The sequence below is a fragment of the Hylobates moloch genome, unplaced genomic scaffold, assembly GCF_009828535.3.
Source record: "Hylobates moloch isolate HMO894 unplaced genomic scaffold, HMol_V3 SCAFFOLD_17, whole genome shotgun sequence".
Lineage (NCBI taxonomy): Eukaryota > Metazoa > Chordata > Mammalia > Primates > Hylobatidae > Hylobates > Hylobates moloch.
Window position 1 is genome coordinate 81,277,375 of NW_026652292.1, and position 27,587 is coordinate 81,304,961.

At 49.8% G+C, this 27,587-nt stretch overlaps 1 protein-coding gene and 1 long non-coding RNA gene across 2 annotated transcripts in view; one reads left to right on the forward strand and one right to left on the reverse strand.

Annotated features, from left to right (window-relative positions):
- NOP14 (NOP14 nucleolar protein) lies at positions 1-27,572 on the forward strand. The gene is made up of 18 exons (XM_032136039.2): positions 1-322; positions 5,055-5,189; positions 6,040-6,181; positions 10,103-10,242; positions 11,042-11,176; positions 12,295-12,417; positions 14,785-14,916; positions 15,838-16,117; positions 17,640-17,770; positions 18,445-18,530; positions 19,508-19,643; positions 20,538-20,639; positions 21,538-21,691; positions 23,397-23,556; positions 24,011-24,158; positions 26,093-26,211; positions 26,395-26,550; positions 26,806-27,572. Exons 1-18 carry the CDS (start codon positions 128-130, stop codon positions 26,903-26,905), a joined length of 2,574 nt encoding a protein of 857 aa, XP_031991930.1. The 5' UTR covers positions 1-127; the 3' UTR covers positions 26,906-27,572.
- Positions 24,151-27,587, reverse strand: part of LOC131381739 (uncharacterized) — a 12,243-nt gene continuing 8,806 nt past the window's right edge. Inside the window, exons 3-4 of the long non-coding RNA XR_009210640.1 lie at positions 25,169-26,878; positions 24,151-24,525 (exon numbers count right to left, since the gene is read on the reverse strand). This is a non-coding gene — a long non-coding RNA (uncharacterized LOC131381739). The remainder of the gene's footprint in view (positions 24,526-25,168; positions 26,879-27,587) is intronic.

The window sequence follows — 27,587 nt, forward strand, 5'->3', positions numbered from 1 at the left end:
GGAGGTGCTGCGCTGTTCTCGCGAGACGAGGCCGGGAGGCGATTCCGCGGCTCGGCACGTGTGTCAGGGTAGCGCGCGCCTGTCTCTCCTCGGGTCTCGGCCCTTTGGGCGCAGCGGGGTGCGCGCCATGGCGAAGGCCAAGAAGGTCGGGGGGCGAAGGAAGGCCTCCGGGGCGCCGGCGGGAGCGCGCGGGGGCCCGGCGAAGGCCAACTCCAATCCGTTCGAGGTGAAAGTTAACAGGCAGAAGTTCCAGATCCTGGGCCGGAAGACGCGCCACGACGTGGGGCTGCCCGGGGTGTCTCGCGCACGGGCCCTCAGGAAGGTAAGCGGGGGGCGCACGGGGAGCCAGACGGCAGGATCTGGACCCCACGCTGCTCTCGGCCGGCTGCGTCCTTCTCGGTGCGTCAGTTTCCTCGTTGAGCGGCACAGGCCGTCACAGGGACACGGCACTGACTTTATAGTCCGAAAGCCTCTGCTGTTCCCTGAGCTGGAGTGACCTGGAAACTCTGGTCCTCTTGGAGACCCTGCACTCGTGTTATTTCGGTGACTCCTCCAACCGGGTCAGGCGGAGTCAGTCACTTCGGGCGGCGCCCTGGACCAAGCTGCTTGTTAACCCTTCCGCGTTTACTTTGAGCTCCGCCGGTTTGGGGACGGTGGATAGGGGCTGTGTAGGATGCTGCGTTTGGTGTTTGATCGGCTCTCTCCCGAAGCGCGTAACCTTGTTCCTTGGGAAATAACTCTATGGAAACTCATTGCTTCCTAGTATTTTTAACATAATTTTTTTTTTTAATTTTCACTGAGGAACATACATTAGTAGGTTGGTGAAAAAATTAAGGCACAGAAAGGACAAGTGAATTTCCTAAGGTCACACAACTGGTAAGGGCTGGGCATGCATTCACATTTCGATGTCTACAAAGCCTTCTTGCTACCCCGAGCGCTTCTGTTTGACCTCGCTTCTAGGTTCGGGGAGATAAAGGTAAATAAGACTTGCCCCTGCCTTCATGAGCTCCTGATCTCTATTCCATCACAGTGTGCAAGCTGGATGGTCTTTGAGTCAAATCAAATATTATCCTTACTGCGCGAAGACGACAGCGTGTATAATAGGCAAGATAGACTTACAGCTGACTTCGATAGGAGTCCCTCATTACACATCCCAGGGCCGGGGTGGGAGAATAAGGTAGTGTGGTTACCTAGAAGAGACACGTTTGTCTTCACCACTGAAGCCTCAGTTTTCTCATTTCAAAAGTAGAGATGATAATATACATCCTACCCCTCGTGGTGGTTTGTAAGAATTAAGTAAGACAGCACTTAGAGCACACAGCAAGTGTTCTCTAAATACTGTTATTCTTAACCTTCTTGGCTTGTTCGAGTCCCGCACAGTCCGGCTGTTGTCCTTGCTTCGCTTCTTGCAACTCAGTTTGTCCAAAAGGTCTGCCTTACCTCCGAAAGTCTCTAAAGGGCCAGCTCAGGTTCACCACCCAAGCTATGTTACCCAAATAGGACAGGTTGCTCAAACTTCTGGTATTGAGCAGATCCACCTCCCTGCCCTGTGCCGAAGGCCTGGGACGAGGGCAGGAATTGCTGCTCCTGTTCGGATCTCCAATGCTTGGCCCATGGAAGAAACACAAATATTTGAAGAAATCAAAGATGGAACCTGAGTGCCTTAGGAATCACGGTCAGGAAAAAGTGTAATAGTTAGGAAAGTCCGAAAATTCTTCCTAGAGGGAGTTACAGTCAAGTTTTGCAAGGGGAGTGAGCTGTTCATGAGCCCAGGGTGGGCAGAGGACACACATGCAAAGGCACATTGTCCCAGTGTGGTGAAGTGTGGCCCTCGCAGCTGTCTGAGGGACAGCAGGTCGTCCAGTTGACTCCAAGCTTGATAACACGTCTAGGGGCACGTGAGGCCGGCGCAGGAGGCCTGCGTCTTTTCATGTGGGCTAGTCCCTTAGAACAGGCTGTCTCAGTTGGCTTCTCCCCTCTGGTGAGTTGTAGCACTCTGAGGCACTCAGTCTGGCAGGAAGAGGGCAGCCCCCAGGTGCCAGTCTCAGGACATTGCTTTATAGCTGTGCCTCAGTTTCTTTATTTCTGAAATAATTTATAAAATAAGTTATATTAATGTAGTTCTTAAATCAGTAACTATATTGTTAATATAGTTACTGGTCCGTTACAGTTGGTCAGGCCTTGTGCCACACGATTTACATTTAATCCTCACCGTTATGAGGGGGACGTACTATTATTATCCCCATTTTATGCTGTAAATTCCGTATGATGTTACAACATCTATGTAGTTTAAGAAAGAGAGAATCACAATAATGTAGAATAACTCATATTATGTATTTATAGCCTAAGGGCTGTTCTTTACTAAGATTTACCCATAGAATCATATTCCAGATAATGAGAACTAATATTTTTAGAGGCAGAGATGGCTGATGCCTGCCCCATCTACCTCCTTCCTACTAGAAGCCAGTGACACTCCCTGCCTCTGCAGGGACAGACCTCAGAAGTCTTCTCATTGTAGGCCGGGTTTGGTGGCTCACACCTGTGATCCTAGCACTTTGGGAGGCCGAGGCAGGCGGATTGCCTGAGCTCAGGAGTTCGAAACCAGCCTGGGCAACACGGTGAAACCCCATCTCTACTAAAAATAGAAAAAAATTAGCCAGGCATGGCAGCATGCGCCTGTAATCCCAGCTACTCGGGAGGCTGAGGCAGGAGAATTGCTTGAACCCGGCAGGCAGAGGTTGCAGTGAGCCAAGATTGTGCCACTGCACTCCAGCCTGGGTGACAGAGCGAGATTCCATCTTTAAAAAAAAAAAAAGTCTCAGTGTAGCATGTAAGCAGCCTCTGTACAGAGTTCATTGAGCAGTACAGGCTAGCACATGTAATGTGCTCCCATCTGATTGCCAGCTAGACCTTGTGATTTAAATAGTGAGATGTTGTTTTAAAATTTTGCTCTGCGGATAAAGAATGGTGAAGGTTCAGAGAGCTTAACCTGATTCAGTACTATGTGTGGTTCACTATCAGCATCCAGCAGGATCTCGCTCTGGAATGGCTCCTAACAGAAGCAGAGAGAACAGAGCAATGGCAATTGAGCCCTCTGGTTTATCTGGGGACACTTGCTGTCTTTAGACTCTGGTGCAGGAAATTGTACCCAAGGTGGTTTGTTCGTGTGTTTTTGTTTTTGTTTTTGTTTTTGAGACAGAGTCTTTGTCTGTCGTCCAGGCTGGAGTGCAGTGGTGCAATCTCAGCTCACTGCAAGCTCCACTTCCCGGGTTCACGCCATTCTCCTGCCTCAGCCTCCAGAGTAGCTGGGACTACAGGCGCCCACCACCACGCCCAGCTAATTTTTTTGTATTTTTAGTAGAGACGGGGTTTCACCATGTTAGCCAGGATGGTCTCGATCTCCTGACCTCGTGATCCACCTGCCTTGGCCTCCCAGAGTGCTGGGATTACAGGCGTGAGCCACCGCGCCCGGCCCCAAAGCTGTTTTTAACAAACATTGTTTAGCACTGCCACGGTAGAAAGTTACTAGAAGTTACTAGGGATTAATAATTCAGCGTGTCTCAGTTGAAACAAATTGGTTCTTGAAACATTCTTGAAGAAAATGATGAAAATTGCCTTGGCAGTATTTATTGAACTAATGGATGCTTTCCTACTCTTCAGGCAGCAGAGGGGTTTTTCATGCATTTTAAGTGTAATAATAGCACTTTCACATTTCAAAGTGAGATAAGAGAAGTGGTTTTTTCACATCCTTTTCTCCTGTCTACATGATTAATATTTCGGTTGACCTCTCCAGATGGAATGTGCTCTAAATGGAAAGGAGGGCCAGGGCGTGCTTCTGTCCCTGCTGGAGCATCTTCTGCTCTTGCCCAGCTGCTTCTTAACCCCTTCCACTCTCTTTTCCTCCTCTTCCAGCTCCTGGATTTGACCTTAAATGTGGGTTTCTTAGCCTTTAAGTTCATCTCCGACCCTGGGGAAGTGACCTATGTCTGGAGCAAAATCTGACCTGTCCCCTCTGAAACAGAACTTGGAACCAGAGTGGCAGTGACCAAGTCAACACACACTCCCTCCTGCCACACGCACGCATTCTTTCAAAGTGACTTCACAAATTAGAGGAATCCCTGAAGAAGGCAAGGAACACTTAAGTCTGTGGTTAGATCAGAGGTTTCAAATGTCTGTCAAGGCACCAATTTGTGGTGGGTTTGTAAAACCACTGAATCGGATCATTCCAAGGGCCTTCCATTGCATGAAGATTTTGCCTTGGTGCCATTTCCTTTCGGAATTGCTGTGTAAACACCAGTGTAATGGCAGTTCCTTAGCAAATAGAAGAAGTTCTGCAGCGGGAAAGAGTTTGCAGTGTGGCCATCTCAGGTTGCAGAGGCCACTCGTTGCTCACCCACCTCTGTCCTCTCCCTGCTTTAGGGAATTCAACCTCCAGGACAGCCAACTTTGAATACTATTAAACTTGGTCTTTTTTTGTTGCTGCTGGGAAAATAACCAAATTATTTGATACTTGCTATCTGTATTTAAAATATTGCTCCTCTTGGTGTTATAAAGGTGAAGCCCCTAACTTGTGACCTCGCTAACTTGTTTATTGCCTTGTGTCTAGTGTGAACTCACAACTGTACATTTCTTAGGAGTACCTTTGATGGGAAATAGTACCCTCCTCCACGACGGAAGGAATCTAAACCCATTTCCACTTTTCCAAATGATTCTGGCGGAAAGTGCACATTTTAAACCTTAAGGCAGCTGTTACGGCTGAGGGAGCCGTTCATGCCTTGAGCTTGGCTAGTGTGTTCTTTTTTACCCTTCCTTTTGGCACCAGTAGACTCTAAAGAAGAAGAGAAAGTGATCGCCCCATTATCATTGAAAGTTGTTTTGCTTTTCTCAAAATTCTGTCACTAGTACAGAAAGCCTATCGTGGATGAAAGCAGATTGGGTGTGCTTTGACATCACTGTGCATAGCCCTGAACTTTAAAGTATGCACTGTTCTGATGTCCCCTGTAGTGGAAATCACAAGAATTTTTTGTGAGATTGTTTTCTGACCTGTTTTCCAGCGTACACAGACTTTACTAAAGGAGTACAAAGAAAGGGATAAGTCCAATGTATTCAGAGATAAACGCTTCGGAGAATACAACAGCAACATGAGCCCCGAGGAGAAGATGATGAAGCGGTTTGCTCTGGAACAGCAGGTATGGAAAGAAACTGGAGGAGGGTTTTTGCTGTACATTTCACAGGGAAGTCAAGCCCAAGGAGAAGGCTGATTCTGTACGTTCTGCATGTTTCTGGGTACTCAGAAGGTCCAGGGGATAGCCCTCGAATCCTGTGCCTTATCCGGCTAGGCCAAAGGAGAAGCAACCTCTTCTGCAAATGTTAGCTGAATGGATAAATGCCTTAACTCTACTACACGGCAGCAGTGTGCACAGGAGTTCTCAGCTGAGCTGCTGCCTTCAGCTCCGTTGGGTGGAGAGCCAGTGGCCTGAGCAGCATTGCTGGAGTGTAAACTGGCCCCTGGGCTTATTTAAGAATTCCCCTCCGTGAGGCCAGGCGCAGTGGCTCATGCCTGTAATCCCAGCACTTTGGGAGGCTGAGGCGAGTGGATCACAAGGTCAGGAGATCGAGACCATCCTGGCCAACATGATGAAACCCCGTCTCTACTAAAAATACAAAAATTAGCCAGGCGTGGTGGCACATGCCTATAATCCCAGCTACTCAAGAGGCTGAGGCAGGAGAATCACTTGAACCAGGGAGTCAGAGGTTGCAGTGAGCCCAGATCACACTACTGCACTCCAGCCTGGGTAACAGAGTGAGACTCTGTCTCAAAAAAAAAAGAGAAAGAAAAAAGAATTCCCCTCCATGAGTTCCATTTCTGTCTGAATCATGAATCATTGCTTAGTTGACCCAGAATACTCTTTAAGGCTGCTTAGGATTCATTGTCATATTTCAAATATAATAGAAATATCTATCTATCTATATATATATCTTTTTTTTGCTGTGAAATGGAAGTGGTAATTTTAGGAAACTTTTTTTTTCTCCTGTCAGCGACATCATGAGAAAAAAAGCATCTACAATCTAAATGAAGATGAAGAATTGACTCATTATGGCCAGTCTTTGGCAGACATTGAGAAGCATAATGACATTGTGGACAGTGACAGCGATGCTGAGGACCGAGGAGCATTGTCTGGTGAGGTGGGGTACCCTGCACGGGCCTGTGGGCATGGAGTCAGGGAGAGTCAGTTCATTGTTAGACCTTCTGCTCTTCTTAGAGACTAGAGATAGTTATTGCATGAAAGTTTTACTGATCATTAGCCTCTCTACAAATTTCACAAGTGACAGTTTTTATGGTTTTTTTTTTTTAAGTTTTCAGAACTTTAAGATGGTGTGTAGATAGATGCTTTTATGGGCTGAGAAAGCATGTTGATATCCATTATTTTATTTGAACCTCAAAATAGCTCGTTCTACCCATGAGCTCAGAGAAATAAGGTGTTTTGCCCGATGCCAGAGTCAGAGCTGTGGGGAGAACCCACCTCACTGACACCAGGTGGCTCATTGAATGCACTACTTTGCTCCCCCTACTTTATCAATTCCAGCCTAGTATTTGTACCAGTGGCATTGATGTAGTTCCTTCAGCTTTTACCTACTGTGGAATTACAGCAGTTTCAGGAAAATCATATTGAGCCTCGTATCTGTAGATAACAACATGAAACAGGTAAATTTTGGCCTTAAATAATGTTAACAGAGTTTAAGATTCAGTTCGGGTCTGACTGTCTTGAACCCTATTTATAAGGTTGCAGTCATGACATCAATTACTTGACATTTCTTGTAAGTTAGAGTAGGTCCCATTTTCCAGCATCTTCAGAACAAAGGTGTACAAATCTGAAACTGACTCTCAAAGCTTTGTCTTGTCAGTGTGTGAAAGTTAAGGCGTTAAAGCCTGGGGCTGCCTTCTGATATTTGGCTAATCCAAGGGGCAAAAGGCTTAGGAGTTAGGGCAGCAAGCATGTGGTGCAGAACCTGCCATCTGCGACATACCAGGAGGCCCTGCCACTGCTCAGCTTCACAGGCATGAAGAGAATGGCCAGTTATTTTAACCTCCATGCCTTTGTCTTTGCTCTTTTCATTGTTCAAGAGTTCTCAAGGACCCTTAGCTATAAAACTCATTCCCTGGGGAGATCCTAATTCCCTGAGACTGGAGGTAACTGCCTTGGTGTGAGTTCCGCGAGTGGCATTCCCCTCATTGCCAGGAGGCGCTGTGGTGCGCCGGTGACTAGAGGAGGCGCTTTGGTGCGCCGGTGACTAGAGGAGGCGCTGTGGTGCGCTGGTGACTAGAGCAGAAGTAGGACTCAGTTTCTCCGAGTAACAGGTCCTGGGAATTCAGCTATTCATTGCTGATTTTTATCCTTTGATTTTGTTTATGAGCTTACCAAAGCCCAGGTAATTTTTATAAAAGAAAAGCCTTTTACATGTGAAAATAAATACACCGAATTTGTCACGTGGAGACAAATTCTGTTTTGTTCAACTGTCGCATGGTCTGTTCTCTTAGGAGAATTTCATCTTAAAAACCGCCCCATGAGCAAGGTGTTACCCCACTTTACCGCTGTGGAAGCTGAGATTAAGAACAAGAGTTGGTGGTACTTGCTCAGGCCTTGTAGCCAGAGGGGGCTGGGCATCAAATCCCAGGTAGCCTGACTCCTAAATTGTAGCTGCTGTGTGCTGTTTTACACTGTGAACACAGCCATTTCACCTGCTGTAAAATATACTGTGTTTGGACTTCAAAATAAATAAATACATAAAAAAGCTTTCTAACCAAATCCTAATACAAACTCATTAAGGGAGGATTTCCTTGTTTTTTTTTTTTTTTTGAAATAATCCTTTTCTGAATCTTTTATATAATTAATACAAGCTTATTAGTTGGCATTTTGCAAATCTTTCTTTTAAGAAACTATTATAATGGCACATATAAAACATGGAATAGTATGCAGCCATAAAAAATAATGAGATCATGTCTTTTGTGGGAATGTGGATGGAACCGGAGGCCATCCATCATCCTTAGCAAACTAAAGAACAGAAAACCAAATACTGCACTTTCTCACTTGTAAGTGGGAGCTAAACGATGAGAACTCTTGAACACAAAGAAGGAAACAGCAGACATGGGGATCTACTTGAGAGGGAGGGAGAGGAGCAGAAAAGATCACTATTGGGCTTAGTACCGGGTGATGAAATAATCTGTACAACAGACTCCCATGACACGCGTTTACCTGTGTAACAAACCTTCACATGTACCCCAAAACCTAAAATAAAAGTTAAAAAAACAAAAAGAATATGGCGTGATCAACCTTGGATTACTAGAGTACTAAATAGTGTTTGCTGATATGCTTAGTTTTCCAGGAAGGAAATCATTCGTTTCTGGAAATCCGGAATCATTCATTCATTCACTTACCAATACTAGTGTATGTGCCAGGCACTGTTCTCGGTTCCGGAGAAATGCCAGTGTCAAAAAGCCTTGCCCTCCTTCAGCTCACATTTTATGGGGAGACCCAAACATTAAACAAATATGTCACCACATTATGCTGTCTGATCAAAGTTGGAAGTGCTATGGAGGAAAAAGCAGGAAAGGGCAGCACATGCCATTGAGGCGTCTTGTTCAGCCTCACTGGAGTGTGGCAGCGTGACCACAGCTCACTGCAGCCTTGGCTTCCTGGGCTCAGGCAATCCTCCCATCTCAGCCTCCAGAGTAGCTGGGACTACAGCTGTGCACTACCATGCCTGGCCAAGATTTTGGCTTTTACTTGAGAAATGGAGTCGGGGTATTGGAGCCAAGGAATCACGTAGTGTGACAGGACAAGGCCAGTGGGACTCCCGGACTTCCCAGCAAACTGGATACAGGTGTGGGAGACAGGCATCAAGGATGACTCCAAGGGTGTGTGGCCTGAGCACCTGGGAAGATAGAATTGCCATTCGTTGCAATGAGAAGACTGTGGGATAGGTGGGTTTGGGGGGAGTTTGAAATGCCCGCTAGACATCCATGGTGCGGTGCTGGAGGTGCAGTCTGGAGTTCAGGGAGAATGCAGGCCGGAGACAGGAACTGGATGCTGTCAGCACAGAGACTGAATGAGGCTGCCAAGGGAATACGAGTAGATAGAGGAGGGACAGCAGGAACTGTGACCTGAAGAGTTGGAGAAGAGGAGACAGTGAGGCCCTGGCAGCGGGGTTGGGCTGGAAGCCAAGGAGAGAAAGCTTTTCTAGAACAAGTGATGAATGCGTTGAGCACTGCTGGTAGTGAGAGGAAGACTGAGAACTGACCCGAACTCAGGCAAGACTGCATTTCAGAGGAGAGGCAAGGGAGAGTTAGAGAGGGGTGAAAAGAAAGGAGAGGGGGCGTTGAGAAGGGAGTGGAGGTGGGGAGCCCAGGCAGGCACCAGGCTAGGGCCCTGCTGGCCGGGGAGCTGCTTGCATGCTGGAGGCCCAAGCTGGAGAAACCATCTAAACATTTGTTTCTGTTATGACATGGGCCTTTGGGTAAATCATTTCCCATCTGAGCCTCTTTTTTCATTGGAGAAATTGGATTTTTAAAGGTTTCTTTTATTCCAAATGTGATGTTTCCTACAATGTTTAATTTCTCTTCTGCCCTAGTGCGTAGGGCAGACTGAAGATCAGTGGCCCCGGTAGATGATTCCTGCTCCTGCCCTTAGCTCAGGGCTTTGGAGTCTCCAGGCCCTGCCCAGGGAGGTGGGAGGGACACAGATTGCACCACTGATCCTGGCCAACGCTCCCACCAAGACCCTGGAGCCAGCTTGCTCTGGGTTTGCCAGTCTTCACTAGAAGCAGCACAATCAAAAATAGGTGCTTGGTGTTTCCAGCCACTTGGGTTACGGCCAGTTGGGAGTGTAATGGGTCTGGGTTTTCTCAGGGTGGCTTACCTTGGGTATCTCTCAAGTGCCGTTGTGCCTATGGTCTCAGGCCAGGCTGTTGCGTGTGAGCATTTGTTTCTCAAATGTGGACCTCTCCAGACCACTATGGGGGAAGCACTGGCAGAGTGCTACAGGAAACACTTCCCACGCCAGGGCTGGGCTTCACTGTGGGGTTTTCTGCCTTTTGCCCCCAGCTGAGCTGACTGCTGCCCACTTTGGAGGAGGTGGTGGGCTCCTTCACAAGAAGACTCAACAGGAAGGAGAGGAGCAGGAGAAACCCAAGTCCCGGAAAGAGCTGATTGAAGAGCTCATTGCCAAGTCAAAACAAGAGAAGGTGGGTTAGTGAGTGTTCTTGATCATCTTCTCCACGGTAAGACAGGCTCACCAAAATGTGTTTGAGCTTTTTTTCCCTGTACATTTTTAGGCTGTGTTTAATATTTTATGTGAGTTTAGTAAAAGCATTTGTTGTGAGTAGGAATTTTAAAAATCACATAAAGCATATAACTCTGACAGGTTTTGGTTCTTTTGCCTTTTTTTGGTTTATGTTTTGTTTTATTTTGAGACGTAGTCTCTGTTTCCCGGGCTGGAGTACAGTGGCACGATCAAAGCTCACTGTGGCCTCAAACTCCTGGGTTCAAGGATCCAGTGATCCTCCCACCTCAGCTCCCCAAGTAGCTTGTGGGCACCATCATGCCCAGCTAATTGTTTTTTGTAGAGATGGGGATCGTGCTGTGTCGACCAGGCTGGTCTCGAACTCCTAGCCTCAAGCAGTTCTCCCACCTTGGCCTAGTTCTAAAGCACAGGGTGAGCCACCGCACCTGGCACGGATGGGTTTTTTGTTGTTGCTGGTTTTAGTATCTGACATGTACCCAAAAAATCACTTTTTTATTCACTTGCAGTGAACTGCTCAGAGCATCTAAATTAATGGTTTATGGCAAGAAATGATTTCCGTCTGATGAGATTTTGTAGCTTTGCATTTAAAATACTAATTTCTCCTGTCCTCTTTTCTGTGTTGAAACGTTTGGTGCCAAGTGAATGGTCACTGTGTGTGTCCTTGGCACTGACATTGGGCCTCTGGGTTGAAGTCCAGTACTAACGGTATGTGGTGTGTGTCTGTTGTTTTTTTTCCCCAGAGGGAGAGACAGGCTCAACGAGAAGATGCCCTTGAGCTCACAGAGAAGCTAGACCAAGACTGGAAAGAAATTCAGACTCTCTTGTCCCACAAAACCCCCAAGTCAGAGAACAGAGATAAAAAGGAGAAGCCCAAGGTGGGAGCCAAGTGACTGAAACAAACTCTTCGCTCACTGAGCTTGGCTGACCGACTTTCTCCAGAGAAAGGGCTGGGGCTGGACTGCTCTTCTGGCTGTTTCCTTTAGGACAAGTTTCTGTTGAACATTGATACTGAATTACCTGCTATGTGTAATCTTGGGGTGGAAATAGATTCAGTTACTTGAGTCTCTATTCCAGGTGAATTAAACTGAAAAAAGTGGTGTTTCTGGATGGAAGAAGTAATTCAGGGTGGACACATTAGAATAGGTGTCTGAACTTCCATGTGACATGTTTGTCTGTTGATACATAATACATACATTCAATATACATTTATTTATTTTTTCCTCTATAAACAGTTTTTGTTTCCTGCTGCATTCTCTTTAGTCTAAACTGTTGGAAAATGCTGCATTTGTTTAAGAAACTGGGTTCTCAGAGAAATATAGATTTCACTAGATTAGTGTCATGTGGTCATCTGCACATCTTTGTGAGTCACCCTTGCTATTACTGTTACTTTACTTAATTTCCCATGTTTAGGGCGTAATGCCTGGATAAGTAGTGTTTTTGTTGTTGTTTGAGACTGACTCTCGCACTGTCACCCAGGCTGGAGTGAAGTGGTGCAATCTCGGCTCACTGCAACCTCTACCTCCTGAGTTCAAGTGATTCTCTTGCCTCAGCCTCCCAGGTAGTTGGGATTACAGGCACGTGCCACCATGCTTGGCTAATTTATGTATTTTTAGTAAAGACAGGGTTTCACCATGTTGGCCAGGCTGGTCTCAAACTCCTGACCTCAGGTGATCTGCCCACCTCAGCCTCCCAAAGTGCTGGGATTACAGGCGTGAGCCACTGCACCCGGCCTGTTTTTGTTAAAGCAGATGTATTCTGAGAATTTTTCTAGGGGTAAACAAATTCTTTGTGACCAAATGTCCACTGATTTCGCAGTCCTCAGGGCTGATCAGAACAGTTTTCTCTCTAGAAGAAAAGACGTAGATGTGGCTTAGCTACTTCAATAACATTATCCAGCCATTACTAGAATGTGCCAGGAAGCTAGATCTTTTCTTTTTGTAAAATAAGAAATAAATATATTTTTTAAATGAAGAATTTCTTCTTTCTACCTTAGCCCGATGCATATGACATGATGGTTCGCGAGCTTGGCTTTGAAATGAAGGCGCAGCCCTCTAACAGGATGAAGACGGAGGCAGAATTGGCAAAGGAAGAGCAGGAGCGCCTCAGGAAGCTGGAGGTAGGGTGGCAGCACCTCAGGAGCAGGGCTGTGCTGCTGTCTGTCCGCAGCCCCTTCTGCTCCATTTTGCAGGATGGGCTGAAGAGAATACTTTGTTTGATCAGTGGAATATTTTAGTCTATTTAAAGTTTATATTTATTCATGAATACTTTTTTTTTTTTTGAGACAGAGTTTGGCTTTGTTGCCCAGGCTGGAGTGCAGTGGCACGATGTCAGCTCACTGCAACCTCCGCCTCCCGGGTTCATGCCGCCGTTCTGTTGCCTCAGCCTCCTGAGTAGCTGGGACCACAGGCGCGTGCCACCACGCCCGGCTAATTTCCTTGTATTTTAAGTAGAGACGGGGTTTCACCATGTTAGCCAGGATAGTCTCTATCTCCTGACCTCATGATCCACCTGCCTCAGCCTCCCAAGGTGCTGGGATTACAGGCGTGAGCCACCGCGCCCGACATGAATACCTTTTTATTTCTGATCATAAAAGCAAAAACATAAAATAAAATGCAAATAATACCCAAGTACACCAATTAAAAATGGACATTCCTTTTATTTTTTTTTTGAGACGGAGTTTCACTCTGTTGCCAGGGCTGGAGTGCAATGGTGTGATCTCAGCTCACTACAACCTCCGCCTCCTGGGTTCAAGCAGTTCTCCTCAGCCTCCTGAGTACCTGGGATTATAGCTGCCTCCCCCCACCACCCCAATGCCCAGCTAATTTTTGTATTTTTAGTAGAGACAGGATTTCGCTATGTTGGCCAGGCTGGTCTCGAACTCCTGACCTCAAGTGATCCACCCACCTTGGCCTCCCAAAGTGCTGAGATTACAGGCATGAGCCACTGTGCCCGGCCAAAAATGGACATTCCTTAATAATTACTCTATTCCAAAACGTCTACTAACAATGTAATGAGTATATTATCTTGTAAGCTTTTTTTTTTAAATGCAGTTTTTAAAAATTCATTGTATTAAAACAAAAACGAAGTAAAGACACTTCTACAGCTGGCTGAGTTTTTTCATTTGTTTTTTTGTTGTTGTTGTTTTTGTTTTGTTTTGTTTTCCAAGACAGAGTCTTGCTCTGTCACCCAGGCTATATCAGTGGCATGATCTCGGCTCACTGTAGCCTCTGCCTCCCAGGTTCAAGCAGTTCTCCAGCCTCAGCGTCCCAAGTAGCTGGGATTACAAGCACCCGCCACCACACCCGGCTAATTTTTGTATTTTTAATAGAGACAGGGTTTCACCATGTTGGTCAGGCTGGTCTCAAACTACTGACCTCAGGTGATCCACCCATCTTGGCCTCCCAAAGTGCTGGGATTACAGGTGTGAGCCACTGCACCCAACCACATTTGCTTTTTTTAAGACAAAGTCTGTGTTGCCGAGGCTGGAATGTAGTGGCACAATCACAGCTCACTGCAGCCTCAACCTCCCAGGCTCAGGCAGTCCTCCTGCCTCTGCCTTGCAGGTAGCTGGGACCACAGACTCACACCACTATGCCCAGCTAATTTTTTTTTTTTTTTTTTTCTGAGATGGAGTCTCGCTGTGTCGCCCAGCTAGAGTACAGTGGCACAATCTTGGCTCACTGCAAACTCCACCTCCTGGGTTCAAGTGATTCTCCTGCCTCAGCCTCCTGAGGAGCTGGGATTTACAGGTGCCCGCCACCATGCCCGGCTAATTTTTGTATTTTTAGTAGAGACAGGATTTTGCCATGTTGGCCAGGTGGTCTTGAACTCTTGACCTCAGGTGATCCAGTCACCTTGGCCTCCCAAAGTGCTGGGATTACGGGTGTGAGCCACCGCACCCGGCCCCTGCTAATTTTTAAAAATTGTTTGTATAGATGAGCATCTCCCTGTGTTGCCTAGGCTGTTCTCAAATTCCTGGTCTCAGCTGATCCTCCCACCACGGCCTCCCACAGTGCTGGGGTTACAGGCGTGAGCTGCCGTCACACCTGGCTCAGCTGGCTGTTTTGACATAACCACATCACTAGCTTCTTCCCATATCCAGTGTGTGGTCAAATAGTGGAGGCCGTGGAGCTGCTTGCTCTTGGCGTCCTGGCTCCTCTTCTCTCGGTGCAGGGGGTGATGAATCCCAGTCGGGGCTGGCCAGCAGAATTGGGCTATGAAGACCTCAGAATAATAGGCTTGCCTGGTGACTGGAGAGTATTGGCCACAAAGTTTGAACAGTTGATTTTGTTAAATGAGGAATGTACTGCCTAGCAAGTGTTTGCATGCCTGATTGAAAACTGCAGGCAGAAAGCAGGCTGGATGCATCAGCCTCAGAGCGGGACGACCGTAGGCCCAGCCCGATGCCCAGAGCAGGACTGCACAGCCCCCTCACCAAATGTTGGAAGAGTGTGCTCTAAGACATCTCATTCCTTCTTGCTAGGCTGAGAGACTTCGAAGAATGCTTGGAAAGGATGAGGATGAAAATGTTAAGAAACCAAAACATATGTCAGCAGATGATCTGAATGATGGCTTCGTGCTAGATAAAGATGACAGGCGTTTGCTTTCCTACAAAGTAAGATGTTTGCCTTCATTTTCTTTCTCTCTCTCTCTTTTTTTTAAATTTAAAAACATTTTTTTGGTATTCATTTTAGGGATTTATTACAGTTGGGAATTTTAAATCTTTTTAACCAGTTTCTCTAAAGTTCTTTATGTGGTGTTTATGGTATATCAGATATCAAAACTTTGGAGAGACTTGAACAATAGCGTGCGCACTCACTTGCTCATGCTCTCTTCTCTCTTTCTCACTCTCTCAAAGGAATACAGATAAAACTGATTACTCGCTTAACATCAACTGCTTTTGTTAATAACTGCACGATTCTATCTGCATGACCTCATCCTACCATCGAGGGAGCTAACTCAAGGCTAGAGTTGTGAATTTTCTTTGAGTGATGTCGTTGAGTTTCTATGACTGGTGTAGTTTTTATTCACGAACTTTATAAATCGATACCCTTTTCTCATTTTAAGAGCGTATCAGTCAGCGTCCAGGGAAGAAAAGTAGGCAGGACAGGTTTCAAGCAGAAGAGATCCACACAGGAAAATGGATACTGATAAAAACACTAGGTTACCTGGAGGAGCAGAAGGTGCAGCGCCCCCAAACCAGTAGTGGGTGCTGTAGACACTCCTTGTGCTAAAGCCCACGGCCACTGTACACCTTCCAAATCCTGATCCCATGCTGCTCCCTGGCAAAACCTGAACCTGGCCCAGCATCTTGCAGCAGGGTTCTCTGGCAGCCTGTAGCTCCTGTGGCTCAAATAGCCTAGAAGTGGGTGGTGGGCAGGAGGCCTAGTGCCAGTGGGCGAATGGAGCACACAGGTTTGTGTTCCTTGCAACCACGTAGGAAGCACCGATGTGGCAGCCTCTTGATGTGGCTGTGAGATGGTCCAGCGTCGTCTCCGCCTGTCTTGATGGCCTGTGGTTTCCACGCTCTTGGTAGGATGGAAAGATGAATGTCGAGGAAGATGTCCAGGAAGAGCAAAGCAAGGAAGCCAGTGACCCTGAGAGCAACGAGGAAGAAGGTGACAGTTCAGGCGGTGAGGACACGGAGGAGAGTGACAGCCCAGATAGTCACTCGGACCTGGAATCCAACGTGGAGAGCGAGGAAGAAAATGAGAAGCCAGCAAAAGAGCAGCGGCAGACTCCTGGGAAAGGGTTGATGAGCGGCAAGGAAAGAGCTGGAAAAGCTACCGGAGACGAGCTGCCCTACACATTCGCAGGTGGGCAAGGGCGCGGGTCTCCTCAGATTCTGGGATAACCTTTATGACCTGGCCGTAGCTGTGTGTGTTCGTCTCCCTCCCAGGGGTTGCATTTGTGGAGTGGGGACCAAGGATGCCCTTGGGAGTGCCTGGACACACCCCGTGTCTGCTGATCCAGGTCTTAGAGCGAGTGGTCATCTTAGTTTGTGACTGTGGTTCTGTGGACCGGCCCCCGATGGGCCAGATGCGCCTTTCTGTAATGGTACCTTCACCTCCCTTTTAGTATATGGTCAGCCTCTTGTGGTGGACCAGAGGGGCAGGGCTGGGGAGGTGGGTGAGCATCTGCGAGAAGGCTTCCATGTTCCCACCTGGGCCTCCTGTTTGGCCACGTAACATTTTAGATGGAATATACAGTGTTGTTTTGTCTAGTATTTGGAGAAAAATTGTCCAGGCCAGGTGCGTGGCTGATGCCTATCATCTCAACACTTTGGGAGGCCAAGGTGGGTGGGTCACTTGAGCCTTGGAGTTTGAGACCAGCCTGGGCAACATTGCCAAACCTTGTCTCAACCAAAAATATAAAAAATAAGCCTGGTGCAATAGCTTGTGCCTGTGGTCCTAGCTACTCAGGAGGCTGAGGTGGGAGGATCACTTGAGCCTAGGAGGCGGAGGTTGCAGTGAGCCGAGATTACACCACTGCACTCTAGCCTGGGTGACAGAACAAGGCCCTGTCTCAAAAAAAAAGAAAAGAAAAATGGTCAGGTTGTGGTAAGCAATGCCGAATTGTCCTGTGCCTGCAGGACGCTTCCAGGGGAGGAGCTAATGGTGAAGCTGGCCTCTGTGAAGTGCCCTCTGGTGGCAAGAGTCTCATGAGCTGACACTGCTTGGCTCACAGTGGCTCCTTCCAGGTCTTTCTAAAGCAGTCTGGGCACTAAACCCAGCACCCTGCCACCAAGATGCTCTGAAACTGTGGGTGTTTTAGCAAATTCCTCATCGAGGAAAGGTGAGAGGGCTTATTAGCCTGTTCCCAGGTGCGTGATCGCTCCTGACAGCCCAGGTCAGGATGGCTGAGACCCCTCCAGATGTGCCAGAGCAAAGCTGGTGGGTTTGTTGTGATTGTGAAGTAGAATAGTTATATAAAATTACCTCTGTTAGCAGACATGTAAGTAATTCTCATTTTAAATGTTAAATGTGGGCCAGGTGCAGTGGCTCATGCCTATAATCCCAGCAGTTTGGGAGGGCTAGGCAGGCGGATCACCTGAGGTCAGGAGACCAGCCTGGCCAACATGGTGAAGCCCTGTCTCTACTGAAAATACAAAAATTAGCCGGGCATGGTGGCTAGTGCCCGTAATCCCAGCTACTCAGGAGGCTGGGGCAGGAGAATCGCTTGAACCCAGGAGGCAGAAGTTTCAGTGAGCTGAGATCGAACTACTGCACTCCAGCCTGGGCAACAGAGCGAGACTCTATCTCAAAAAAAAATATATATATATATATATATATATATATATATATGTTAAATGTGCAGTATGTTTTGTGTTTTTGATAGCCCCTGAGTCCTATGAGGAACTGAGATCTCTACTGTTAGGAAGATCGATGGAAGAGCAGCTTTTGGTGGTGGAGAGAATTCAGAAGTGCAACCACCCGAGTCTCGCAGAAGGAAACAAAGCAAAATTAGAAGTACGTGGATTGAGTGTGTGTGGAGCGCTGGGAGTGTCAGCATAGCCCCGTATATGAATGTCAGAATTGTGTGAAGTTGTCCAACGGCCATGTGTGCCTCAGGCCAGATGGGGTCAACCTGTCACCTGGTTACCTATGATGATGGCTGGGAGTACTTGGTATGGCACCGGCAGAGGCCTCCCTTAGCTTTGGCCCCTCTCTAGGCCTCGTGCCAGACCCAGCCAGAGGCAGGCATGGGGACCTTCACCTTCGTCTCACAGGGGAGGACACTAGGGTTCACATAGCCAGCATGTGGCAGAGCCAGACTTTGCTGTGTCAGATAGGTGGCTGTGATTGTGCCTTTTTCTCTTTCAGTGAATGATGAATATTCCCTGTGAGGAGGGCGCCGCGCTGCCTGTGTTCCTCATTTTGCTTTCCTAGTGATGTGTTGTCAGCTGTTCTATAGAAGGATGCACCTCACCCTTAGCTTTTTTCCCCCTCTACACCTTCTAGTGCTTAGCAAGTTCTAGCAGTGTATTTGCTTGCATGTTAGATGGCTGCTTGTGTCTGTAACCCTGGGCTCCCCTGCCCCACCTGGTTGTCACCAGAATGTAGGTGATCCAGAAGCTATGTGCCCGTGGCTTTGTTCTTGGTGCTGAGCACTGAGCTTTATTTCCCAATTCATGTTCCTGCAGAAACTGTTTGGCTTTCTTTTGGAATACGTTGGCGATTTGGCTACAGATGACCCACCAGACCTCAGAGTAATTGATAAGTTGGTTGTGTAAGTAAAAATGGCGTGTCATCTGGGATATGGGGTTAAGCAGAACAATTTTTCTCCCATTTAGAGTCATAAAAATACATTCCAGAGTTAACTAAGGTAGGTGGAATGGTGGTGTCAGCATACCAAGTGGGCAGCTGGTCACCCAGGGCTTGTGAGCCTCACAGCACAAGCCGGCTTCTCACACATGCCGCTCTAGCCACTGTAGAGCTGGGACTGACTTTTAACCACAAACAAGTTGATTTTGAAACAAGTGAACCCCTTTAGATTTGTGGCTGGGATGGGGTGGCTCATTTTAAGTTTTAAGCTCTGGGTGATTGAGAGGTATTTGGAAAGCACGGTAGACACACTGCCTCTCAGCCTTCAGTGAAACCCAGTTGGGTGGCTCTGCATGCCAGGGAGTGTGTCCCTCTTGTCTGCATGGGGACCGCCAGGGTGAGCTCCTGCCCTCACTGCACTCTAATCCTGTGTGACCCACTCGGTGGCTCCTGGCCCCCAGGGCTGGTGGCTGGAAGAATGCCAGAGGGGCAGAGTTCTCAGTTGAGAGGCGTGTGTTGGCTTTGGATCCGTGAGAGTGCACACCAGCTTCCTGCCCTGTGCCGCGCGGAGCTCTCCACGTCATCTTCTGCATGCATGGAGGCACTATCAAAGAAGAACCTGTCGTGAGGAATAAGTGAGTTAATATGGAAAGTGCCTTGGAGCTGTCAGCTGCAGCTGCCACACAGAGCAGTGTCCCCAGCAACGTCTGTATCACAAATCGAGCTGTTTCTCCCACCACCTCCAGTCCATAATGTTACGGCTGAGTTTTTAGGAAATGGCAGAAGCGAGTGTAGACTCTTAAGAATGCTGTTAGAAAAAGCGGATTCATCCAGTTCTTACTTGCTCAGTCAACAGGTGACTTCATAGGAAAGTGGCTTGCAGGGTTTTTCTGTTTCTTATCTAAAGTCATTCTCTCCTGACTTTACATTTCTGCTTAACAGGCACTTATATCATCTTTGCCAGATGTTTCCTGAATCTGCAAGTGACGCTATCAAATTTGTTCTCCGAGATGCGATGCATGAGATGGAAGAAATGATTGAGACCAAAGGCCGGGCGGCATTGCCAGGGTTGGACGTGGTAAGCAGAGTTCAGTCTAGGCACTGCCCCTGCCACAGAAGTTCTGTTTGGCATCACAGAAGGTGGACGATGGGTACGATGCTCTTGGCCGTGCCCTGTGCTTCCAGGGTGATCTGGAGTGAGCTGCGCTGCAGCGAGGGTGACCTTGAGTGTGCAGCGAGGGTGACCTTGAGTGAGAGTGCATTGCAGCGAGGGTGATTTGGAGTGAGCTGCACGGCAGCGAGCCTGGGAGGGGAGGGTGTTCCTCCACTAGCCATGGACTAACGTGTGGATCGTACAGGGAAATTCTGGTTTGATTCCACGTGAATGGTGCTGTATTTCGTCCAGTGACAAAAATGTTGGAAGGCAAATAGAATCACGGTATTTTCCTTAAGCGCCCAAGCCTGTGGGCTGGTTTAAATTGGTCTCGGTTTCTATGTTATTCAAAGGTTGGGAGACATTTGAACGCTCTGAGATTTTTAACAATTTTATAACAGCCTCATGCTGTATTTTCAGCTTTAGTAACTTTAAGGAAATACTTGCTGAGATACGCTCTTTCTTCTGTTGTCTGGTGTTTGTGTTGAAATGGATTCACAATAGTTAGCAGAAGCTTAAAAATGCAGGACTTAGGTTAGTGATTTTAATCAACTCCCCAAAACGTGATCTGAGCCGTGTCTGTAACCATTGTTGACTGCTTTGAAGTCTTCATGGGCCTCAGCGTCCTCGCTGCACGTTTAGCTGGTTGACCCACGGTGGTTGGACGCCTGTTGTGTGACACTGAGGCCAGAGCTCTGGGCCGAGGAGAAGCTCCCTCTCCTGCCCACATCCTGTTCTTGGCTCCGGAGTGTTTGTGGGGAGGGCATATGGATGGACCTCATTTACCTTCTTTAACCTGTGGGAACACTTTCTTTCCAGCTCATTTACTTGAAAATCACTGGGCTGCTGTTTCCAACTTCCGACTTCTGGCACCCAGTGGTGACCCCTGCCCTCGTGTGCCTGAGTCAGCTGCTCACCAAGGTGCGTCCTCTCCACATGCGGCAGGGGCCGGCCTGCTGCACCATGGGTGGCCAGAGCCACAGCCCCTCGGGGCCTTGTGGAACATGAGTGTGGCTGTTTAAGGGCCGCAGAGACTGAGCACTGGGGTTAGGCCTAAGAGGGCCCATCTAAAAGAGCCCCGGCCCCTGCAGCCCCAGATGTGGGTGGGAGTGGGAGGGCCTGGTTTGGCACCTCAAGGTTACAGATGGTGCTACCCCAGAAAACAACCTTTCAAATTAGTGGTGAAGTTATCCAGTGTGATGAGGGCTTTTGTTCCCTTTTAGGCTTAAAAAGTTCAAGCTGTTCCTTTTTATTAGGCATGTGATTGGTGCATGCTTACTGCAGTAATCATACGCTCTGTATGGGTGGAAGGAACTTTATAAATCAGTATAGCTCTGGCCGGGCACGGTGGCTCATGCCTGTAATCCCAGCACTTTCGGAGGCTGAGGCAGGCAGATCACCTGAGGTCAGGAGTTCAAGACCAGCCTGGCCAACATGGTGAAACCCCCGTCTCTACTAAAAATACAAAAATTAGCTGGGTGTGGTGCCACATGCCTGTAATCCCAGCTACTCAAGAGACTGAGGCAGGAGAATCACTTGAACCCGGGAGGTGGAGGTTGCAGTGAGCCGAGATTGTGCCATTTCACTCCAGCCTGGGTGGTAAGAGTGAAACTCCGTCTCAGGGGAAAAAAATACCACTAAAGCTCTTTACCCTGTTTTCATCTCATTTGATCCTCTCGACACTGCTATAAGGTACGGGGGTTCCCTCTGTACTCGTGAAGCTCAGTGGGGTGCGTGGTTCATCAGGGAAGCCTGGTGGTTGGCCTAGCATGGCATGACATCGTCCCAGGACAGTGACCCTCCGTATGTTCCTTTCCAGTGCCCCATCCTGTCCCTCCAGGACGTGGTGAAGGGCCTGTTCGTGTGCTGCCTGTTCCTGGAGTATGTGGCTTTGTCCCAGAGGTTTATACCTGAGCTTATTAATTTTCTTCTTGGGATTCTTTACATAGCAACTCCAAACAAAGCAAGCCAAGGTGAGTTGATTTGAGGGAGCTTCCTACAAATATTTTATACTTTAGAATTTTTTTCAGTAGTTCATACTCATTGTAGAAAGTTTAGAATATGCAAAAGTAGAGGAAACACACAAACCTGCCACCCGTCACCCTCTCTGTCCCTCTGCATGAGTGTGTGGATGCGCCACGTGGGGAAAAGCAGTGCTACCGGTGACCTGTGCTGTCCAGTGTAGTCGCCAGTGGCCAGAGTCTGAACTGAGACGTGCCCCACCTGTGACATATGCCCAGGTGGGGAAGACTTAGTGCCAGAAATACTTAAAATATCTTAATTTTTTGTATTATGTGTTAAAATCATAATATTTTGGTATTTGGGGTTAGATAAGATCTGTTAAAATCAATCTTTTTTTTCTCACGTGACAAGGCAGTGTGAAAGTTCTCGTGCAGCTCACACAGGCAGCACTGCCATGTCGCTTCTGTAACACTCTGAATTCAGGAGGGCGGGCGGCAAGAGCAGTGTTGGGATGAGGAGCAGTCTGCACACTGGCTGCCCTCCTGGGCCCTCACCCCAGGCCCTGTGCTCCTCCCCCTTCCCCTGATGCCAGCCCTGCTCCTGGATGCTTCCTCAGCACTTGCTGCTTCCCTCTGGGAGGTGAGGAGCTGCACAACCTCTGTCCTGAGCTCTTCCATGTCTGTAGATGCCTCTCCCAGCCTGACCAGAGGCTGGACCTTCAAGGCCAAGACCCCTGCCCTCTATTTCCAGCTTACTGTGCAGTGCTAAGCGCCTGCATGTCCAGGGGACTGACCTGAGGAGCAGGTGCTGTGGCATCATTCACACCGCCAGCAGAGTCCCTTCTGAGAGGGGTCTGGGCCACTCCTCCGGTTCAGTACTCCCATTCTGCCACCCCCTGGCTCCCGAGGCTCCTGTTTGTCAGGCTCCGTGCTGGACGCCAGAGGGGCGCGGCCGCCCGCATGCTCCCTGCCTCAGGGAGAGCCACCTGTAGATAGCTGCAGTCCCGCGTGTGAAGGGCTGCCACGGAACAGGCTGGGCACAGGTGGAGTCAGGGAAGGGGCGGGCATCTTGGCTTTGGGGAAGTGTGGGGCGGGGCCTGACCCACCGCCTTCCCCTCTCACTTGGCCCGGCACCTCTGCCCCACTGTACCCGGTCCCCACCCTCCCCCTGCAGCCACGCCCTCGGCCTGAATTGCCCTTCTCTGTGGCGAGTGGATTGACTCCTGCAGGTCCTACAGGCCTTTGCTGACGTCTGCCCCTCAGGCCTCTCCCGCCCTGCACTGTCACCCCCAACTGACTCTCCTGCCTCCCTCCTGCCCCGCCGCTTTCCTTTCTCGTGTTCTGTCTGGTCCGTTTGCTCCTCTGGGTGCTGTGCACTGCCCGTCTCCCCGACAGGGGCAGGGACTTCAGTCTGTTCTGGATGTGGCCTGAGCACCTCATCAGCCCCATGTGTGCCTAGTAGGCCCCAGGAACTCTGTGGCCAGCAGGCCTCTCATGCAGGATCAGGCACTTGGCTCTCACCGCGCCCCCTGCCAAAGCTTTTCCCCTCCCGAGGTGTCCCTGCCCACGATGAAACCCTGTGTCTGGAACAACCCAGAAACATAAAAATTGGTGTGCGTCTGTTAGAGAGTGAACTTCCACAGGCTTGGTGCCGCAGAGCCTGCCGGGAGCCCAGTAACCTTCAGGCCATCTCTGTCCTGTCGCACTTGGAATTCAGGTTCCACTCTGGTGCACCCTTTCAGAGCGCTTGGGAAGAACTCGGAACTGCTCGTGGTGTCTGCTAGAGAGGATGTGGCCACGTGGCAGCAGAGCAGCCTCTCCCTCCGCTGGGCGAGCAGACTGAGGGCCCCGACTTCGACGGAGGCCAATCACATCCGGTACGTGAGGGGACCCCGCTTTGGGGCCTGTGCCCTACAGCACCCCCAGAGGCAGAAGCCACTCATGCTTTCTGATGTGCTGTTCTTAGCAAACTTGCCGCCCGGCCGTTTGGTTTGATGGAGGGCGAAAGCCTTTCTGAGGCATGTTGGCTTGGTGTCCCTTTTTCATTTTCAAAATACATTTGCTTGATTTCATAAATCATAATTTGGAACCAAAAATGGAGCCGCCCCATCCCAGCTGGCGCTGCGGTTCCCACAGCCTTCCCTCCTGCGTTAGGCCTGACACTGAGCCTACCTTGCCCGTGGCTGTATGGGCCCAACCCTGGCCGGCCAAGGTGACCACATGGGATTTTTCAGCCTAGTGGAAGTGGGGGAGTTCATTTTTGCGACGTTATTGGTTTTGTCAGTGACAAATAGAACAAGTTGGACCTCCTCTTGCCTCCTGCCCTCACAGACTGTCCTGTCTGGCCGTGGGCCTGGCCCTGCTGAAGCGCTGTGTGCTCATGTACGGGTCCCTGCCATCCTTCCACGCCATCACGGGGCCTCTCCGAGCCCTCCTCACGGATCACCTGGCGGACTGCAGCCACCCGCTGGAGCTCCAGGTGAGGCTTCCTGGCGACTAGGGTGCTCTGCCTGGGCTCAGACATGTTCCTGAGCTGGGGGCAAGCTGGTGGCATTTAGTCATTTGAGGCTGCAGCTGTTAAGTCAACACCATCTTTGCAAAATCACAAACATGAAAGGGAAGTAAAATGATAGGAGTGGGCAGTGACGGTGAGCAGTGCTGGGCTGGAGTAAAGCAGATGCTGCATCTCAGGCGGTAGCTGGGAACTGTCGCCTTGTGTGCTGCCTCCAAGAGGCTGCACAGAGGGTGCACCAGCGCCCAGGGGTCAGCCCCTGCCGGGCCTGGATAGTCAGCTCTCAGGTGCGCTCTGCAGTCCCGGTGGGTTTTCCAAGGATGGTCTTACTATCCTGCAGAAGGTGACAGGAAGCCCCAAGGGACAGTCTCAGCTGAACCCAAGAACAAGTCTTTCATGGCACATCCTGTCCTCTACAGGCCGCTCCAAATTCACCTATGGCCTACCCGCCTCCCTGCCTTTCACCCTGACCCTGACAGGCTGAACCCTGCATCCACTTCCTGCTTGACATGGCTGTGGCTTGTGCCTTTCATCCTGCCCCAACCCTGCCCCTCATTGGCCCGCACCAGCCCAGGATGCTGCTGGAGCCGAAGGCATCAGTGCCATGTCCACAGCTACCCCCACAGGGATGCCCCGCACCACCAGCACAGCCCTGGCAGCCTTGCCTCATGCCTTCCCCTCATGCACTCCAGCCTCCTCGCAGGCCTGGCTCTGTCTCTGGAGTAGTTGTTCTCTGCACCTGGAACTCCCCACAGCCATGCTGCTCACGCCCACACCCTTGGGAAGCCAGGCCTTCCCTGGCCCACACTGTGCCACGCTCCGTGTCTTGTCTGTGGTGCTGACCCCCGGGCACGTTACACCATCCTTGTCTCTGCCCCACTAGGATGAGAGTTCCATGAGGACAGCAACTCGGCCCGTTCCCGGCCAGGTCCCTGGAGCATAGAGCAGACAAGCTAGCTATCACAGACTCCCGTCACCTGGTCAAAGGCTGATGAGGATGAGATGTGAGCCCCGCCCCTTATCCTGTGTCCACTTCCTGCTGATGTGGCTGTGGCTTGTGCCTTTTATCTAAAAGAATTTGGGTTGGCCTGGCTGAGGGGCACAACAGGGCTCGTGGTCTAGGTAGACTGGGCCAGTCAGGCCCTTGAGTTTGGTCTCCATGGAGATGAGGCATTCCGGCACTCGAACGTTCCATCCACATGGGCCCAAGAGTGGCTGTGTCTGTGGGTGCAGCCAGGGCTCCAGGACACACCTGTGCAGGAGAAAGCGGGTAGGACCAACCGCAGTGAACTGGCTTTTGGGAGATTCCTCAGAAGCCACCAGCCAACTCTTCTGGAAGCCAAGGTCTTGGTGAAAGTGGGTCTTAACCATCTGGTCCTGTTGGCTTGGAAATAAGGTCAAACTGCCAAGACTGGTAGAAACCCTGCCCTGCCTGGCACCCAGCGTCAGTTTGCACACCTGGGCTCTAGCATGCACACGCCCCCCGCGGCAGAAAGGGGTTCTCCTGTGAGCCTTCTCACGAAGCAAGTGGCTCATGGCCTTTCGTGCCAAATTTGTCTGGAAAAGAGGAGTTCTGTTGACATTTCTGGCTATGAGGAGCACAGACTATGGTGACCTCCAACTCCCCGAGTCCCCTCCTTTCAGAGCGTGCTCTCAGGGGCCAGCACACGGCCCTCCCTCTTCAGGAAGACAGTGGCTTTACTTTGTTCCGGCTGTGCCAGGCCTTCAGCAGCCACAGCCTTGGCTTCCCCCCCAGCCCACTGGTAGGTGCACAGCAAGGGCACCATCCTGCTGCGGGGAGCTCGCAGTACTGTCCTCACGCTGCCTTGACACCGCAGAACCCTGGAGCTCAGGGCACGCAGCAGGTGAGTCATCGCAGTTGGGGATTTCGTGTTTTTCAGGAGCTGTGTCAGAGCACACTGACCGAAATGGAAAGCCAGAAGCAGCTCTGCCGGCCGCTGACCTGTGAGAAGAGCAAGCCCGTCCCACTGAAGCTTTTCACGCCCCGGCTGGTCAAAGTGTGGGTGTTGGCAGCATCTCCCTGGGAGGCCGGGGCTGTGGGCTCAGTGGGAGCTGACGGGGGGCGTCTGCCAGTTCTGCAGTTGAGCAGATGACTACGGAGTGAAGCCACACTCCCAAGCAGGCTCTGGCTGAGAGGTGGGGACAGACTCTTGCTTCCTTAACAGTGGCTTTCTGATCGTAGCCTCGAGTTTGGAAGAAAACAAGGCAGTAGTAAGGAGGAACAGGAAAGGAAGAGGCTGATCCACAAACACAAGCGTGAATTTAAAGGGGCCGTTCGAGAAATCCGCAAGGACAATCAGTTCCTGGCGAGGATGCAACTCTCAGAAATCATGGAACGGTGAGGGGGACGTGTGTGCGTGACACGATTGTGGTGTCACTCAGCTTTGGTGCCGTCTGGCCCTGGGCAGAGCACCAGGCACCTGGCATCCCACAGCCTTGGCTCTGGCTGGGGGTTGGAGCCAGGCAGGTTCGCTTCCCCGTTTGAACTGAACGTGGCCACGGTGGCTAATGTGGTTCTGATGTGGGAGAGAGAGGGCAAGGCGCTCCCCAAGAACTAATCCACAAATGGGCACTTGCCTTTTGTTTCTTTCAGGGATGCGGAAAGAAAGCGGAAAGTAAAGCAGCTTTTTAACAGCCTGGCCACACAGGAAGGCGAATGGAAGGCTCTGAAGAGGAAGAAGTTCAAAAAATAAATTACATTTTATAAATTAGGCAAGGAAATACTGGACATTACCTCACATCTGCAATTCCAACCCTCTGGGAGGCAAAGGCAGGAAGATTGCTTCAGCCCAGGAGTTCAAGACCAGCCTGGGCAACACAGGAAGACCCTGTCTCTACCAAAAAAATATAAAAATTAGCCAAGTGTGGTGGCACACACCTGTAGTCCCAACTACTCGGGAGGCGGAAGCAGGAGGACTGCTTGAGCGGAGTCGAAGGTGACAGTGAGCCACGATTGAGCCACTGCACTCCAGCCTCGGTCACAGTGCGAGACCGTGTCACTTAAAAAAAGTTTTTTTTGAGACGGAGTTTCGCTCTTGTTGCTCGGGCTGGAGTGCAATGGCGCAACCTCCACCTCCTGGGTTCAAGCGATTTTCCTGCCTCAGCCTCCCGAGTAGCTGGGATTACAGGCATGTGCCACCATGCCCAGCTAATTTTGTATTTTTAGTAGAGACGGGGTTTCTCCATGTTGGTCAGGCTGGTCTCGAACTCCCGACCTCAGGTGATCCGCCTGCCTTGGCCTCCCAAAGTGCTGGGATTATAGGTGTGAGCCACAGCACCCAGCCAAAAAAGTAATTTTTTTTTTTTAGAGTAATGTGTAATGTTGGTGTGATTCCAACCTCCAGCTCCCCCCGCCCCCCCCCCCCCCTCACCCCG